This window comes from Mauremys reevesii, linkage group 2, assembly GCF_016161935.1.
Source record: "Mauremys reevesii isolate NIE-2019 linkage group 2, ASM1616193v1, whole genome shotgun sequence".
NCBI classification, from domain to species: Eukaryota; Metazoa; Chordata; order Testudines; family Geoemydidae; genus Mauremys; species Mauremys reevesii.
Genome location: NC_052624.1, coordinates 251,610,846 through 251,625,411, shown reverse-complemented (window position 1 = coordinate 251,625,411; position 14,566 = coordinate 251,610,846). Strand labels below are relative to the sequence as shown.

Sequence of the window (14,566 nt, the reverse complement as noted above, 5' to 3'; positions counted from 1 at the left end):
ACAGACAATAAACTGTCTTGGCTTTGATATCTGTGTCCAGATGTCACCATGGGCTCTAAAGTTCAGAAGCGAGTTTCCCTGAAATCATTCCTGGTCTACCACCGCCACCCCCTCCCCACCCCGGCCACAGTTTTCATAGTTTAGTGCAAGGTCTGACCAGAATGTCTCAAAGGCAAACAGTCCTAAAATAAACAGTTGAGCATCCTTGCTGGACATCATGACTATCAATATTTCCCACATCAGTAAAGCTCTTACAAAATAGGCTCTCAAGCTGTGTTTCCACAAACACAAACAACCTGCTAGCTTCTGGTATAGATGGACTCCAGGACCCTGCTCATGTTGTTGGACACTGACTTGAAAAACAAGGCCTTCTCTTCCCAAGAAAACAAGGTGTGTATCAAGTAGAACTCGCTCCAAAGACATTTCACTTCCCTAGACTTCTCAAGGCATGTTCTCAAGTGTTCTTATATATGCCTTCATCAACTACTGTCTGTATGATAGCAGTGCAGTGTACTTGGGTGTGAAGACATCACTCCTTGGAGAAACTCCAACTAGTACAGAACCCTGTTTAAAGGAGTTTAGTGGTGTTTAAAGAGACTGCTTAAAGCTCCAGGATGAGGACCATGGTCAACAACTCGACTTCTGTGGCACAGTGGAACTTTCTACCACAGGGATAAAGCTTGTCTGTGCAGGAGACAACGCTTTCTCAGTGACTAGTCTGTCTGTGAAATAAACTGTGTCACACATTAAGGGCTGTCACAAACCTCACCACGTTCCACTCCAAATGCAAGGTGCTCTTCTCTCACCTTGTCTTCTCGGACATAAATGCATAGTAGTGTGTATGTTAAACAAAACTACACTGCACAACTTCTCCCCCGGGGCGTGGATGAGAGAAGGAGACTAAATCACATATGACAGAATTTAGTCATGTTGCCTAATGCACAGCTTGAAGATTCTCAGTACTACGTCGATGAGGGCAGAATAAGAACCTATTGTAGGATAGGATGAAGTTCTCCAGTTACACCATTTCCAACAGTAAAGGTAACCTTTCAGTTCTGAATATATTGTGGAGCCTGGTGTTGTCTTCCTACCACGTTGCTTCATCTCCACTGAAAATGTATGTGACAGAAGGTTGCTTCTGACATCTGTCATTGTACCACACTGTTCCTTTGTGGGATCATGTGCTTCAGAACAAGGCTTGTGACCAGCGTTTGCTCTCTTGAATAAGTCAATGCATTTTTTTGCACCTCTTTGGCACTAATGGACTCAGTGCACCTGTCTGTGAAGTAGGTGATCATGAGAAAAACATGTGGGATTGCTCTGCTGAGGCGCTTTTTAGAACGAATTTGTGGAAGTCTATAGGCTTATGCCTGGAGAAGAATGATACCCTTAAAAATCCAGTCACTTCTTGATTGTTTTCACTCCAGTACAGCAGATTCTCCTGATTTCAGAAGAACCATGTTTGTGTTTTATAATAATTGGAGAAATACTCCTAGAACTGGAAGGAACCTTGAAAGGTCATGGAGTCCAGCCCCCTGCCTTCACTAGCAGGACCAATTTTTGCCCCAGATCCCTAAGTGGCCCCCTCAAAAATTGAACTCACAACCCTGGGTTTAGCAGGCCAATGCTCAAACCACTGAGCTATTCCTCTGTGTGCCTGTGTTTTTTATTGTAACAACTAGCTGAACCCATAGCTTCAAAGCTCATTCAGTTATTTGATATTTACTTACACAACCAGACTCATAATTTTCCAAACAGATTTATAGGGCAGGTATGTAGAGTTCTCTTCACACCTTTACAAATTGTAATTGTTCAGCCAGAAGGCAGCCATCAAAATTCATTTTACCAGCCTTTTTGCAGAAATAGTTTTTGCCTAAGTTGTCCTGTCTGGTTTTTTTTTTTTAATTTTTGGGAACCCTCTTATTTTATCCCTATTTTTGCTGAGTCCTACATAAAATAGGTTTATTGTTTTCTTTCCACTAACAGTATTTTTATATTCTTGCATTACTTTTTTTATATTTTTTTCTTAGTAATATCTGTGGAGATTTTTAGTCTCTAGGAGTGGAGTTCTGTTGCAGCAGGTATTTTTGAGGAAGTGATCCTTCTTTACCCATGACTGTTCTTTCAGGAAAAATAGCGAATTATTTATTTTTTAACCAAGCTTTCCAGAAAAACTCTCCCCATGGGACGAGGTACTGCATGCACCATTTCAGAAACAGTGGTTTCTTTTGGGGGATGTTGGCATTGGGAAGTTTTAAATAAGAGGTTTTATAATCAGAAGCTAGCTTCAACCTGAATTCCAGAGTTCTTTTTTTTATTTTTTGGTTCAAATATTCAGGAAACTCTTTTGAATCCCACTACTTTAAACAATTTCCTTTTGTGATTTTCTAATAGTACTCTTTTTGTTCTCAGAATTCTAGGGTTGTGCTTACTGCAGAATGAACTATGCCCCATCACGTTAAACAGACATGTTATCAAAGTTCTTCTTGGCAGAAAAGTAAGTTGATCACAGACATCTGAACTGCCTTTAAGTACATAAGATTTAGGGTTTTTTTTTTTTAATTATTTTAAAATATATGTTTTGATGTTAACACTGTGCTTGTTTGGCAATACACCTCTACCCTGCTATAACGCGACCCACTATAACGCGACCCACTATAACACGAATTTGGATATAACACGGTAAAGCAGTGCTTGGGGAGTTGGGGGGGCTGCGCACTCCGGTGGATCAAAGCAAGTTCGATATAATGCGGTTTCACCTATAACGTGGTAAGATTTTTTTGGCCCCCGAGGACAACATTATATTGAGGTAGAGGTGTACTAAATTTAATTAAAACAGTTGTGATTTTTTTTGTTGTCTTACAATTAAACTGAGTTTGCCAAATGAATGCCAAGGAATTGACTGAGGAGAGTTTCCAATTAATATAATATGCGCATGTGCTCTCTCTCTATATCTATAGCTGTCTATATTAACTAAATATTTAAAATGGGACAGGGTTGATCTTCACGAGCAGAAAAAAGAAGGAAGTTGAAGCTGTGCTGTAGCATTAGTTCTCTCTTGCTCTTTCTGTTACTGTTTACAGAAAGGCATTTTGTTTAACAATTGAGAGAATTCTTTAATCAGATTTCAAATTCTGCTTCAGGTGTAGACGTAAAATTTAAATGTAGTCCAGCAATTGCCTATGTGTTAACTGTTTTAGGTGAAGACCACATTTTAATTATCTTTTGACAGTATACCTCTAAATATGGTGCCCAATGCAACAAACTGAACAAAGTTTTCCATTATCCCTGGTCTTCATGTTGGCTATTTAAAAAAAAAAAAAAAAAAAAACCAGAGCCAGTCATTGTCCAAAATGGATGTGATTTTTGACAAATGGCGCGGGGGAATGGTGACAAAGGAGCAAGAGGTTAGGGATGCACAAGAACACCCCAACCCCTCTTCAAAACAGAAGGACATTCTCCCTGCTCTACCATCTGAGTAAAAGCCTTCTAAGGCTCCCTCATGACGACAGCAGAGGAGTGGGCAATGTGGGAAAATGAGAAGTACCAAAATTCCCTGTAGCTGAGTTTAGGGGCACCACAAAGTACTGTCTTAGATGGAAAGACAGATAATAGGTGGAGCAGAGGCCCCCAAAATGTGGCAAAGTCAAGAATCTGCTCAAAAGATGTACTTGTTGAGGGTGAGGAGGGCAACTATTGGGCACAAATAACCTCCACTTAAAGGAATTTACAGCTGCTGGGAAAAGCTTTCTTTCTGTGAAGGCGCAAGTGAATTTCCTTCCAGAGTTTTAGGGAGTGTGGAGATGGGAAAAGGAGTGATGTTGAAAAATCCTGTTGAAAAATCCACCAGCTTCTGTTTTGACCCAAGCTGATTTATGGAAAGGATACATTCCAAGAGTTCAGTTGCCTAGATCTGTAGTCATTCTTAGTGTGGGCAAATGCTTTACAACCTTCTCTGTGCTTTGCCAATGCACTTCAATCTGGTGTTATGTTCCTTCACCTCAGAAAATCAGGATGAGAATGGAAATTACCTTTTTTGTGATTCTTTCCAAGTGTTTGAGTGAATGTCTCATTACATGGCTATTTAGGTGCCTTATGCTAGTGTACATATTATCCGTTTTAGAACTCATTATGTTGAATATATTTATAAAAACAATGCTACATATCAAACATCTACCTTATTTTAGGTGAACTGGCATGACTTTGCTTTTTTTGATCCGGTTATGTATGAGAGCTTGCGGCAACTTATCCTAGCCTCCCAGAGCACGGATGCTGATGCTGTTTTTGCAGCAATGGATTTAGCATTTGCAATAGACCTGTGCAAGGAGGAGGGTGGAGGGCAGGTAGGTGCAAGCTGAACTTGACTTTACAGTTTAATGTTACTTGTTCATAGCCTGTCAAACCCCAGACAGATTTAGGGTGAGATTTTCTAAACTGTATAAGTGTTCAGGAGCACAAAGACCCATTGAAAGTCTGTGGGATTTGTGTTCCTAAGTCACTTAAATGTTTTTGAATATTCAACCCCTAGTATTTATGGGCTGTTTAATATAATCTAAATGAAAAATCAGCAGTACCAGGATTATCAGTCTCATCACGAGGACTGGTTTTAAATATAAAACTTCTGTTCATGGTAATAGTCCAAACCAGTAACCCACTGAAAACTTGTTTTAAAGTGAAAAAGCTGTATAGCACCACAATATATTTACTGCATACAGTAATAGAAATGATACTCTTGTTTTAACTGTTGCTTTTTTTCTGCTTTAAAGTATGTTTTTAAATCCTCTCCCCTTTTGCTACTTCATCATAGGTTGAACTTATCTCCAATGGTGTAAATATACCAGTCACCCCTCAGAATGTTTATGAATATGTCCGGAAATACGCAGAACACAGAATGTTGGTAGTAGCAGAACAACCTCTACATGTAAGTGTTTTGGAATGATACTGTCAATTTCTGCATATACCGTGTTCCATTCCAAGTTGTCCAACTTCTGAAGGGTATTAATCTTTGTTTCTTATTACACAGTTGCTAACTTAATTATGTGGAGACCTTGATTACCCTAAAAGCTCATTTGAATAGACAGAAGGATGTACATTAAAAGAAAGAACTAAAGTTAGCTCAATGACTAGTTAAACTTCAGCATTTACATATAGATAAAAAAAAGATTCATATCTTGAGTTTATATAACGTATACTGGGGAAATGCTTATCTTCAGACATATGGATTCTATTCAGTCTTCCATTTTTCTATATTTCTTTGTCAGCCTACATTCATTTAACCTCTTCAGCTCAGAGATTTAACAAGCCAAACTCTGACAGCATAAAGTCACTGGAGCTTCTGGCCTCCTTATGCCTAATCAGTGCAAGATCAGTGTGGCTAGTTATAGCAGAATTTTTGTTCTTACCATTGTTAATTTTTTAACAAGAAACATAACCAGAATCTGTCAAAAATTATATTAAAAGTAAAACTTGGTCTTGTTTTTAGAAGCCTGTTCTGAACTAAAAGATTAGATATAAAAATATTTGCTTTGTGATCAGGACAATTTATTGGACTGCTAAACTGTTTCCAACCATTGTAGGCCATGGGATTTTAGACTTTGAAATTAAATTGTCCTTACTGTCATTTGCCTCCCCACCTTCCCGTGCCCCAAATTGCAGTTCTGACATTATTTATCAGTTAGTATCTCCTGAATATTCATTTCAAGAACATAATAGTGGCCTTAGTGGGTCAGACCAATGGTTCATCCAGCCCAATATCCTATTATCCAACAGTGTCTGGTGCCAGATGCTTCAGAGGGAGTGAACAGAATAGGTGATCAAGTGATCCATCCCCTGTCGTCCAGTCGTGGCTTCTAGCAGTCAGAGGTTTAGGGACACCCAGAGCACGGGGTTGCGCCCCTGACCATCTCGGCTAACAGCCGTTGATATACCTGTTCTCTGTGGAAATTATCTAATTGTTTTTTAACCCAGTTATACTTTTGACCTTAAAAATCCCTTGGCAACGAGTGTCATGGGTTGACTATGCATTATGTGAAGAAGTACTTCCATATTTTTTTTTTAATTGGCTGCCTATTAATTTCATGACGTGACCTCTGATTCATGTGTTACGTGAAGAGGGTAAATAACACTTCCCTACTGACTTTGTCCACACCATTCATGATATTATAGACCTCTATCATATCCCCCTCCCCTTAGTTGTCTCTTTTCTAAGATGAACAGTCCCAGTCTTTTTAATCTCTTCTCATATGGAAGCTGTCCATATCCTTTCCCATTTTAGTGGCTTTCTAATGAGATACAGCTACATCATTAGTTTCTAGGTCTAGTGGTTCTCAAGGTGGCAGATTTTTAAAGCACTATCATAATTCAAGGAAGTGGGAATTTGGTGTAGTGGGCAGCAAGGTAATAAGAATGTGGATATATTGTAACTGACTAGGGCATAGAAAAAATGGCTATATTGAAAGGTTCAAATTCCAGAGAGTGAGAGAGAGCGAGCGAGCACTTGTTTGTACTACCAATGGTTTGCAAGGTGCCAACCTTAAAAATAATTGTCATTGGTTCCCTCAGTCTAGCAATACTTGTTACTGGTCTGGGCCTGAATATTGCAAGTCCTAGACCATGAGCCCAATATAGCGTCCATTCAAAAAGATGTTTTTACCATTTGAGATTGAACATGGAAGAGGTGAACGGCCAAGAGGAAAATTAACTGATATTTGTGAGCTGTGAACTTCATTGTATGTAACTTCTCAGAGATCCACTTAAACAGTAGCAAAGGTGGTGAGTGTACAGTGAATCATGTGACTCTTTCAGGCAATGAGGAAAGGTCTGCTGGATGTGCTTCCAAAGAATTCATTAGAAGACTTGACAGCAGAAGATTTCAGGCTTTTGGTAAACGGCTGTGGTGAAGTAAATGTGCAAATGCTGATCAGCTTTACCTCTTTCAATGATGAGTCAGGTATGAAATACATAGTCTGTTTAGGAAATGAGTTGTACAGCTAGAAATTTAGTATTATTCACCTGTCCTTTATGTAGAGATGGATAGCAAGGATAATTTTTTCAACTTTTTCTAAGCTTAAAGCCAACTCTGTTCATTGACCTTAATGAATGGCTCTAAATATAATATGCTAACAGGATTTTCAGTGTGCTGGACCCTATTATTTGCCACTTTTAAGAATCTTTCCCTCAAAATGGGAGAGTACAATACACAACTCTTTTGAGGGTACAACCTCAGTATCACTATATAAATAATCCATCAGAATGCAAGGAGAGCAAATTATGGGTTGTGCTATTTTTTTCCTACCAAATCCTGGCCTGACCATATATTTAGAGTTATGATTGATGTAGTGTAATATTTTAAAGAAATATTTCATTGACCTGTAACAAACTTAGATACAGCTAGTTAGTAGATCATACAGTGTCTTAATTTTATTAGTTGTTTACACCAGTGTTCTTAAGTCTAGTCTTCACATTCAAAAGTGTTTGAATTAGTGTTTGACATAGCATTGTCCTTGTTCCTGGTGTGCAGGTTTTGTGGGGAGGGGGTAGTGACACTAAGTATTTTACTTGCTGGCATGTATAAAACATGTGCTCTAAATGTTCATTGTCAAATACATTTAATTTAATTATTCTGTTTCAAACAGGAGAAAATGCTGAGAAGCTTTTGCAATTCAAGCGTTGGTTTTGGTCCATAGTTGAGAAGATGAGTATGACAGAAAGACAAGATCTAGTAAGTTGTCCTTCCCCTGTAAAAGGTTGCTTAAGACTGTTTTTCAACAATCAGTATTGCTTTTCAGTATTTCTTTTTTGGTTTTAATGGAAAGGTTTTCTACACCGGTAGAGTAGCAGTAGTACTCGAGAGTTTGTGCACTAGGCTTTCAACTCTTGAGACTGAATATGAAATCTAGCTTTGTTCACAAGAAAATTAATATTGGTGTATCTTTCATTGTCCATATCTCAGAACTCTCAAGCACATTTTTGCAGTCCCTGTTTGAGAGGTTTCACACTGAGTAACAGGTGGGCAGAAAATCAGGTTTGAATTGCATTTATAGAGGATTGGAAAAGTTTGCTTGTTATGCACTGTATTCACCTACTCTTTTAAAATGTTCTCTTTTGATCACCTCAGAGATGTGAACCGTCTCATTTTTGAATGAACTCCGCAAAGAAGAAAACAAGGACTGGTGTAAAAAGAGGAAAATCTAGAGCAGATTGGTTTAGGCAAAGGGAACTCAGGGTGCAATTCAGTATTCACTTTGCTCTGCAAGAGAATATTTCACACTTCTAATTCTTTTCAAGTAAACTCTTGGTACTGCAATTTCCATTGCTAGCTATTAATGCATTTGGTATCAGTGCTGTATTTTTATATCCATCAAATTACTATAAATGGCTAATTTGATTATATAAAAAAGTTTCTGATACACAGACATTATCCTCTTCCCAAAAGGACGGGAAATCCCAACTTCCTGCACCAAGATGTGGTTAATATTTGGAGAGTGTTGCTTCTTTTGATAAATTGCCTTGATAAATGTGGTATTATATATTTGTAGTTGAGAGAAGAGAGGAAATGACTGGGAGTATAACATTGTCGTAATAGTACACAGCACGGCCACTGAGTCTCTACACTACAAGGAATGTTTTATGATCAAGCACCATGACTGCCCTGTGACTTTCCCATTTTACTCATGTCAAAATAATGATCAGTATGTGATACCAATGTTTGTACCATGGAGTCAGTTTAAATATTTCTAGACCAGCAAAAGTTACAGCCTACTTTCTATTCTTTTAGGTTTATTTTTGGACATCAAGTCCATCATTGCCTGCCAGTGAGGAGGGATTCCAGCCCATGCCATCCATCACAATAAGACCACCAGATGACCAACATCTTCCTACAGCAAACACTTGCATTTCTCGCCTTTATGTCCCACTCTATTCCTCTAAACAGATTCTGAAACAGAAATTGTTACTCGCCATTAAGACCAAGAATTTTGGTTTTGTGTAGAGTATAAAAAGTGTGTATTGCTGTGTAATATTACTAGCTAAGTTTTGTAGATTTTTCCATTTGTCTATAAAAGTTTATGAAAGTTAATGCTGTCATACCCCTGGTGGTACTTTATTGATTAAATGCAAACATTCCTGTACTAAGTTTGTAACCTACAGGCCTAAGGAGCACTAGCAATGTTTGACTGTAACAGTTCGCTAGTCAATAACTTCTTGGCCTAACCCCAGCCAAAGATGACAGCAGAACAATATAATTTACACTGTGATTTATCTTTTTGCTGAGGGAAAATATGTAAAATGTTCAGAAAATTCACTGCTGCCTTTGTGAAAAGTGTTTCAGCAAAGGTTCTTGTATAGAGGGAGTAGGGAATTTCAAAATAAAAAATTAAGTATGTTCTGTGTTTTATTTTAACTTTTTTTATGGTGTTTAATTTGTGGTTGGCTGCAGTTGTGTATCATGTATATTGAACTTGTAAAAAGTTCTTCACAGTTCAGATCTAAGAGTTGGAATCATTCACTTTTACTTATGAAACCACTTTCATTGCAATTTCTGTTCTGATTGCATTGAACTCTGGCACATTAGATCCCATCACTAATATTTTGCATGTAATCTGTACCTTTAGTGAGGTTTTTTGTACATATGATGAGGCCAATGCACATTATTTCATAGTTCACAATCAACATTTTTGTATCTCTATTTCAGTAAGCAGACAGTCAGGAGATTGTTCCACTTCCAATTCTAACTAGACACTTGTACTGCGGTATCTCAACTGTGTAAACTCAGCCTGGGCACTTTCTGGTAACTGTAAAATGTTTATAAGATCATGATTATTGAAGATACATTTTGGAAAATTTTAATGTTCGTGAGCAGCTTAACTACTTTTGTATCTAGCCTTTTTTAAGTATCTTGTTACAGTTTTTTAATAAAGAAATTATAGACAAAATACCAAGTCATATTGAAGACACAATAGTTTTTATTTATGTAACTCTGAATATTTTAGCTTAACAGCCTACACCAGACACAGTTGTCCATTAAAAATCTCAATTTCTTAACTGAAAAATTGATCTGCATCTGCACTATATAACAAATAAATAATTAAATAATGGAAGCAATTCAGCCCACATTTTACAGTTAGCAGAGAATCCTGAATGGAGCAAGCCAGGCAACCCCTTCTCTTCACAAAAATGCAGAATTTAAAGGAAAGTTTCTCCCTAATAATCAAAATTGATTATGATGGAATAAATCTGCAGATTCATTGTAGTGGGACCTACTGTATGTCCACTTTTTAATAAAGTGATTATTGGTTTTACAAGGGTAGTCTTTGAACATATAGTAGCCTAGTACTTTTGTCATTAAATTCTTAATGCTTTAATGATTTCCATTTTAAATGTTGGAAGGCCATTAGTAAAGAAAAAGGAGCAACTTTGGCTGCCCTTGCTATCGAATTCTGATGCTTACTAAGACTTAATAGACTAGACTGATGATGATGGGTTTTGATGACTTTGTTGTTCTCCTACTTTTCCCTGCATTCTGTGACTCCATATTGCAATGACCTTTCCTTGCTGAGGGGTGCTAAACTGGTTTTCCACCAAAATTGGTCAATGCCACTTTGAGTGCCAAGCAGAGGTGGATGGCCAGAAGTGACCTAAACTCCTTCCATTTTCCACCCTACTAAAAAATACAGCATCCTGCTTCTGTAGCACCTCTAACTCTTGCATGCATGGAGGAGGGCTTGGGACCATAACTCTGATCACCATGTGTGCCACTTTGACTCTGAAGACTGTTTTATAAGGCTAACTCTTCTAGACTTGCTTAGTTAAGCTGCAGATGTACCAAGTAAACCAGTAGAAATATTTCTACATGTATTAATGAAATAATAATAGCATTCCCAAGAACAGCCCTCACAGGCAGGGGGGGAGGCTTCAAGTGGTTAGGTAATGGGGACTGGGAGTCTGGCATTTTGGATTCCGTTCCTGGATCTGCCACTGTGACCTTCAGCAAGTTATTTTAGACAAACCCTCAGCTCAAAGACTTAAACACGAGCTATATTGCTTTTACTAGAATGGTGTGTAGTTAAAGTTGTACAACCTCCCTGATGTGGGTGCAGTTATATATTTGGTATAAAGGTGCTTTATACCAGTATAGCTATTCCTGTATGGGAAGAGGAATACACTATACAGGTATAAGGCACCTTTATACCAGTATAACTGTCCGCGCTAGGTGTTGTACCAATATAAATACTTCAGTAAAAAGAAAATCACAGCCCTAACTGAAATAGTTCATATTGATACAAAAACTGTGTAGATCAGGCCTCAGATTCACAGTCCATAAAATAAAGACGCTGCCTCCCTCACAGAAGCTTTGCGAGGCTTAATGATGTAAAACGCATCCAAGATCCTCTGATCAAAGGCCGTATGTAAGTGTAAAGTATTGTGTATATATGTATTGTGTGTGTATATGTATAAAAATGTATGTGTATGTATAACATATAAATATATATATGTTATATGTATATATATTTCTGTATATAGCATAAACATTTTTTAAAAACCTGTACTGTATAGCTAGGCAGAAATTACACAGGTAACTAGTCTTATACAGTAGTTCACCATATATACACAACCAAGGCATTCTGATGACATAAGCAGAGGGGTTAGCCAGAATAATTTATGTTGCCATCATTGACTTGAAATGTGTATGTTGCTTTATAAAATAGCTTTTCTCTGTATGGTATATTTAAGCAATATCAAGGTTTTTAATAAGAAAAATGTTTATTAAAATCATACACCTTGTTTCCCTTTGACTTAAGCCCTTCTGTTAGTTTATTTTTAAGATGCGGTAGAGAAATAAAAGAAAAAAAGGAGAAAAGTTTGTAATTCAGTTTTATGGCCTAATTCCTCAAGTGTTGATAATTCTCTAAGTAGTACAGCAGCCGCCAATAAAATGTCAACGTTTGCCAACAAGTCAATAGTTGATTCCTATTGTAACAATATACCACATCATGCTAACCTGGCGAATTCTGGATTTTAATGGTAGTCACTGATGTTCAAGTAATCATACACATCGCCTAAGTTAAATTCCATGTTGCAACCCTGTTCTGGGATTCTAGTTTTAAAAAAATGATCTGGGTTTTTCCTCATACTCAGCTGGTTTAATTTCCCAGTTTGGCTTTGAAATGACAACTGTTTTTTGCTATTGCAAGTGAGATTTCTGTTAGTTAAATCTAAACGTAGAGAGAAGAGCAATAGACTAGAAAATTTGCAAGCAAAACCGCAAAATGTATTTCTTGCAAAATCTTAGTAATTCCAAACAGACATGAGAAACTGGGCTTTACTCTTTCCTTCCAAAGATAAGTATGGGTTTTTTTTCATTGTAAAAGCATGGACTACATACAAAACTAATGGGGTATTCTGATTTACTTAGAATTCACCCATCCAAAGATGAGCGAAGGCAGAAAATGTTAAAATGCCCTTCATCTTTAATTATATAATTCAAATGGGGGAAAAAAATGATGTAGGTCATTCAGTCCATCTCCCTATAGTTGCTGTACTATTATCTGAGGTAGGTACATCTAGGTATCTATTGATGGGGTCTTTTGTAACAGCCCATGGAATATACCATTCCACAGTATAATGTATCCCAGAATCAGGAAGCTTTCCCTGCTATTCTACCTAAAATTTCCTTTTGTAATGTCATCCTGTCATAACCAAAATGTAGTATATATCATAATTATACACCTTCACTATCCTAAATGGCTCCTTTCCATTCTGTTTACACTCTTCAGATGTTCATAGATTTGTCTCTCCCTCCCTTTGTCTCTTGACCAAGTTATGTATATTTAACTTTTAATTTTTTTCTCATTCGTCAGTCCTTCCAGACCTCTTAAAATTGTTGCTGTTTTTCTCTGAACTCCCTCCAGTTTGTCTTTCTGCTAGTGGTTTGCCCAGGACTGATTGCGATATAGTCAAATCCCGTTATCCACATTTCAGTTTGACATTTGTCCCAAATCCAAATGTTCATAAATAAATTTCAGTTTTATATCTTAAACTGATCATACAAAGTTTTTAGTTGGCCCTCAGAGACATCTGGATAATTGAAATGGAATCATGTGCCTGATGCAGCTGCACTGAGCTGTGTAGAGAAGACAGTACATTCCTGATTTGTGAAATGTCTCTGTGCACCCCAAAATTGCAGCAGCCTTTTTTGTTGCCACCAATTACATTGCAAACTATTCCCTACAGTAGACATCTTTTAACACTGGATTCTCCCTCTTGTTGGATGTCATATTTTCCCTAATGTTTTTAACTTACCTGTCCTAGTTTAAATTTCCTATTGTTTTGTGTTGAAACTGTCTTGCAAATGATGTCACTGAACAAGTGACTCAGACATGCTGAATTCCTTATGTGTTAGATCAGTGTTTCTCAACCTTTTTTTATACCAGAGACCATCTTGTTGCCTTCCTAAACTGTGTCAGAGAGTTCTCTGGCCAGTGCCAGTCCACAGACTGGTTGTTGAGAAATGCTGTTAGATAACTGAAAAGTTACTTTCCATGAATTTTCAGCTTTTGATTCTGGAAGTTTTCTGTGAAATACTTCCAGGGAGCAATTGAGAATTGTTGTGGGGGTTGGGGGAAATCCCTCAAGATTGATTTGGGAGAGAAGATGCTTGTGTGATTAAAGTATAGAACTGGAAGTCAAGAGCAACCTGGATTTTATACCCAATTCCACCATGGGCTTTCTTTGTAACATTCTACACACATCTCTCTGCCTCAGCTTTCTTATCTGTAGAATTGAGAATACTTCCTTACCTCGCATAGGAAATGGGAAATGACTGCCTAGGAAGGAGTACTGCGGAAAGGGATCTTGGGAGATGGGGGGGGGGGGGTCATAGTGGACCACAAGCTAAATATGAGTCAACAGTGTAACACTTTAAAAAAAAAAAATTCCTTCTGGGATGTATTAGCAGGAGTGTTGTAAGCAAGACTCGAGAAGTAATTCTTCTGCTCTAATCTGTGCTGATTAGGCCTCAACAGGAGTATTGTGTCCAGTTCTGGGCACCACATTTCAGGAAAGATGTGGACAAATTGGAGAAAGTCCAGAGAAGAGCAACAAAAATGATTAAACATCTAGAAAACATGACCTAGGAGGGAAGATTGGAAAAAAAACCCAAAAAACTGGTTTTGTTTAGTCTGGAAAAGAGAACTCTGAGGGGACATAACAGTTTTAAAGTACATAAAAGGTTGTTACAAGGAGCAGGAAGAAAGTTGTTCTTAACCAGTGAGGATGGGACAAGAAGCAATGGGCTTAAATTGCAGCAAGGGAGGTTTAGGAAATTTTTCCTAATGTCCAACCTAACTGTCAGGGTGGTTAAGCACTGGAATAAATTGACTAGGGAGGTTGTGGAATCTCCATCATTGGAGATTTTTAAGAGCAGGTTAGGCAAACACGTGTTAGGAATGGTGTAGATAATACTTAGTCCTTATTAGGACATTGTTATTTTAAAAAAATACACAACCCTGAGAGCCAAGAAATTCTAAATGAAGGTTACATTTCTGGAAAATAAGTGGAAATTCTGAAT

The 14,566-nt window shown here is 37.6% G+C and overlaps 1 protein-coding gene across 15 annotated transcripts in view; it reads left to right on the top strand.

The window, feature by feature from the left end:
* UBR5 (ubiquitin protein ligase E3 component n-recognin 5) overlaps nucleotides 1-11,792 on the top strand; it is a 147,335-nt gene extending 135,543 nt beyond the window's left edge. For all 15 annotated transcript variants that reach the window (XM_039526102.1, XM_039526100.1, XM_039526101.1 and 12 more), the window contains 6 exons: nucleotides 2,413-2,497; nucleotides 4,188-4,343; nucleotides 4,808-4,921; nucleotides 6,805-6,949; nucleotides 7,635-7,720; nucleotides 8,777-11,792. In XM_039526102.1, coding sequence (XP_039382036.1) covers nucleotides 2,413-2,497; nucleotides 4,188-4,343; nucleotides 4,808-4,921; nucleotides 6,805-6,949; nucleotides 7,635-7,720; nucleotides 8,777-8,989 — 799 coding nt within the window. In that variant the 3' untranslated portion in view covers nucleotides 8,990-11,792. The remainder of the gene's footprint in view (nucleotides 1-2,412; nucleotides 2,498-4,187; nucleotides 4,344-4,807; nucleotides 4,922-6,804; nucleotides 6,950-7,634; nucleotides 7,721-8,776) is intronic.
* The last annotated feature ends 2,774 nt before the right edge of the window (nucleotides 11,793-14,566 follow it).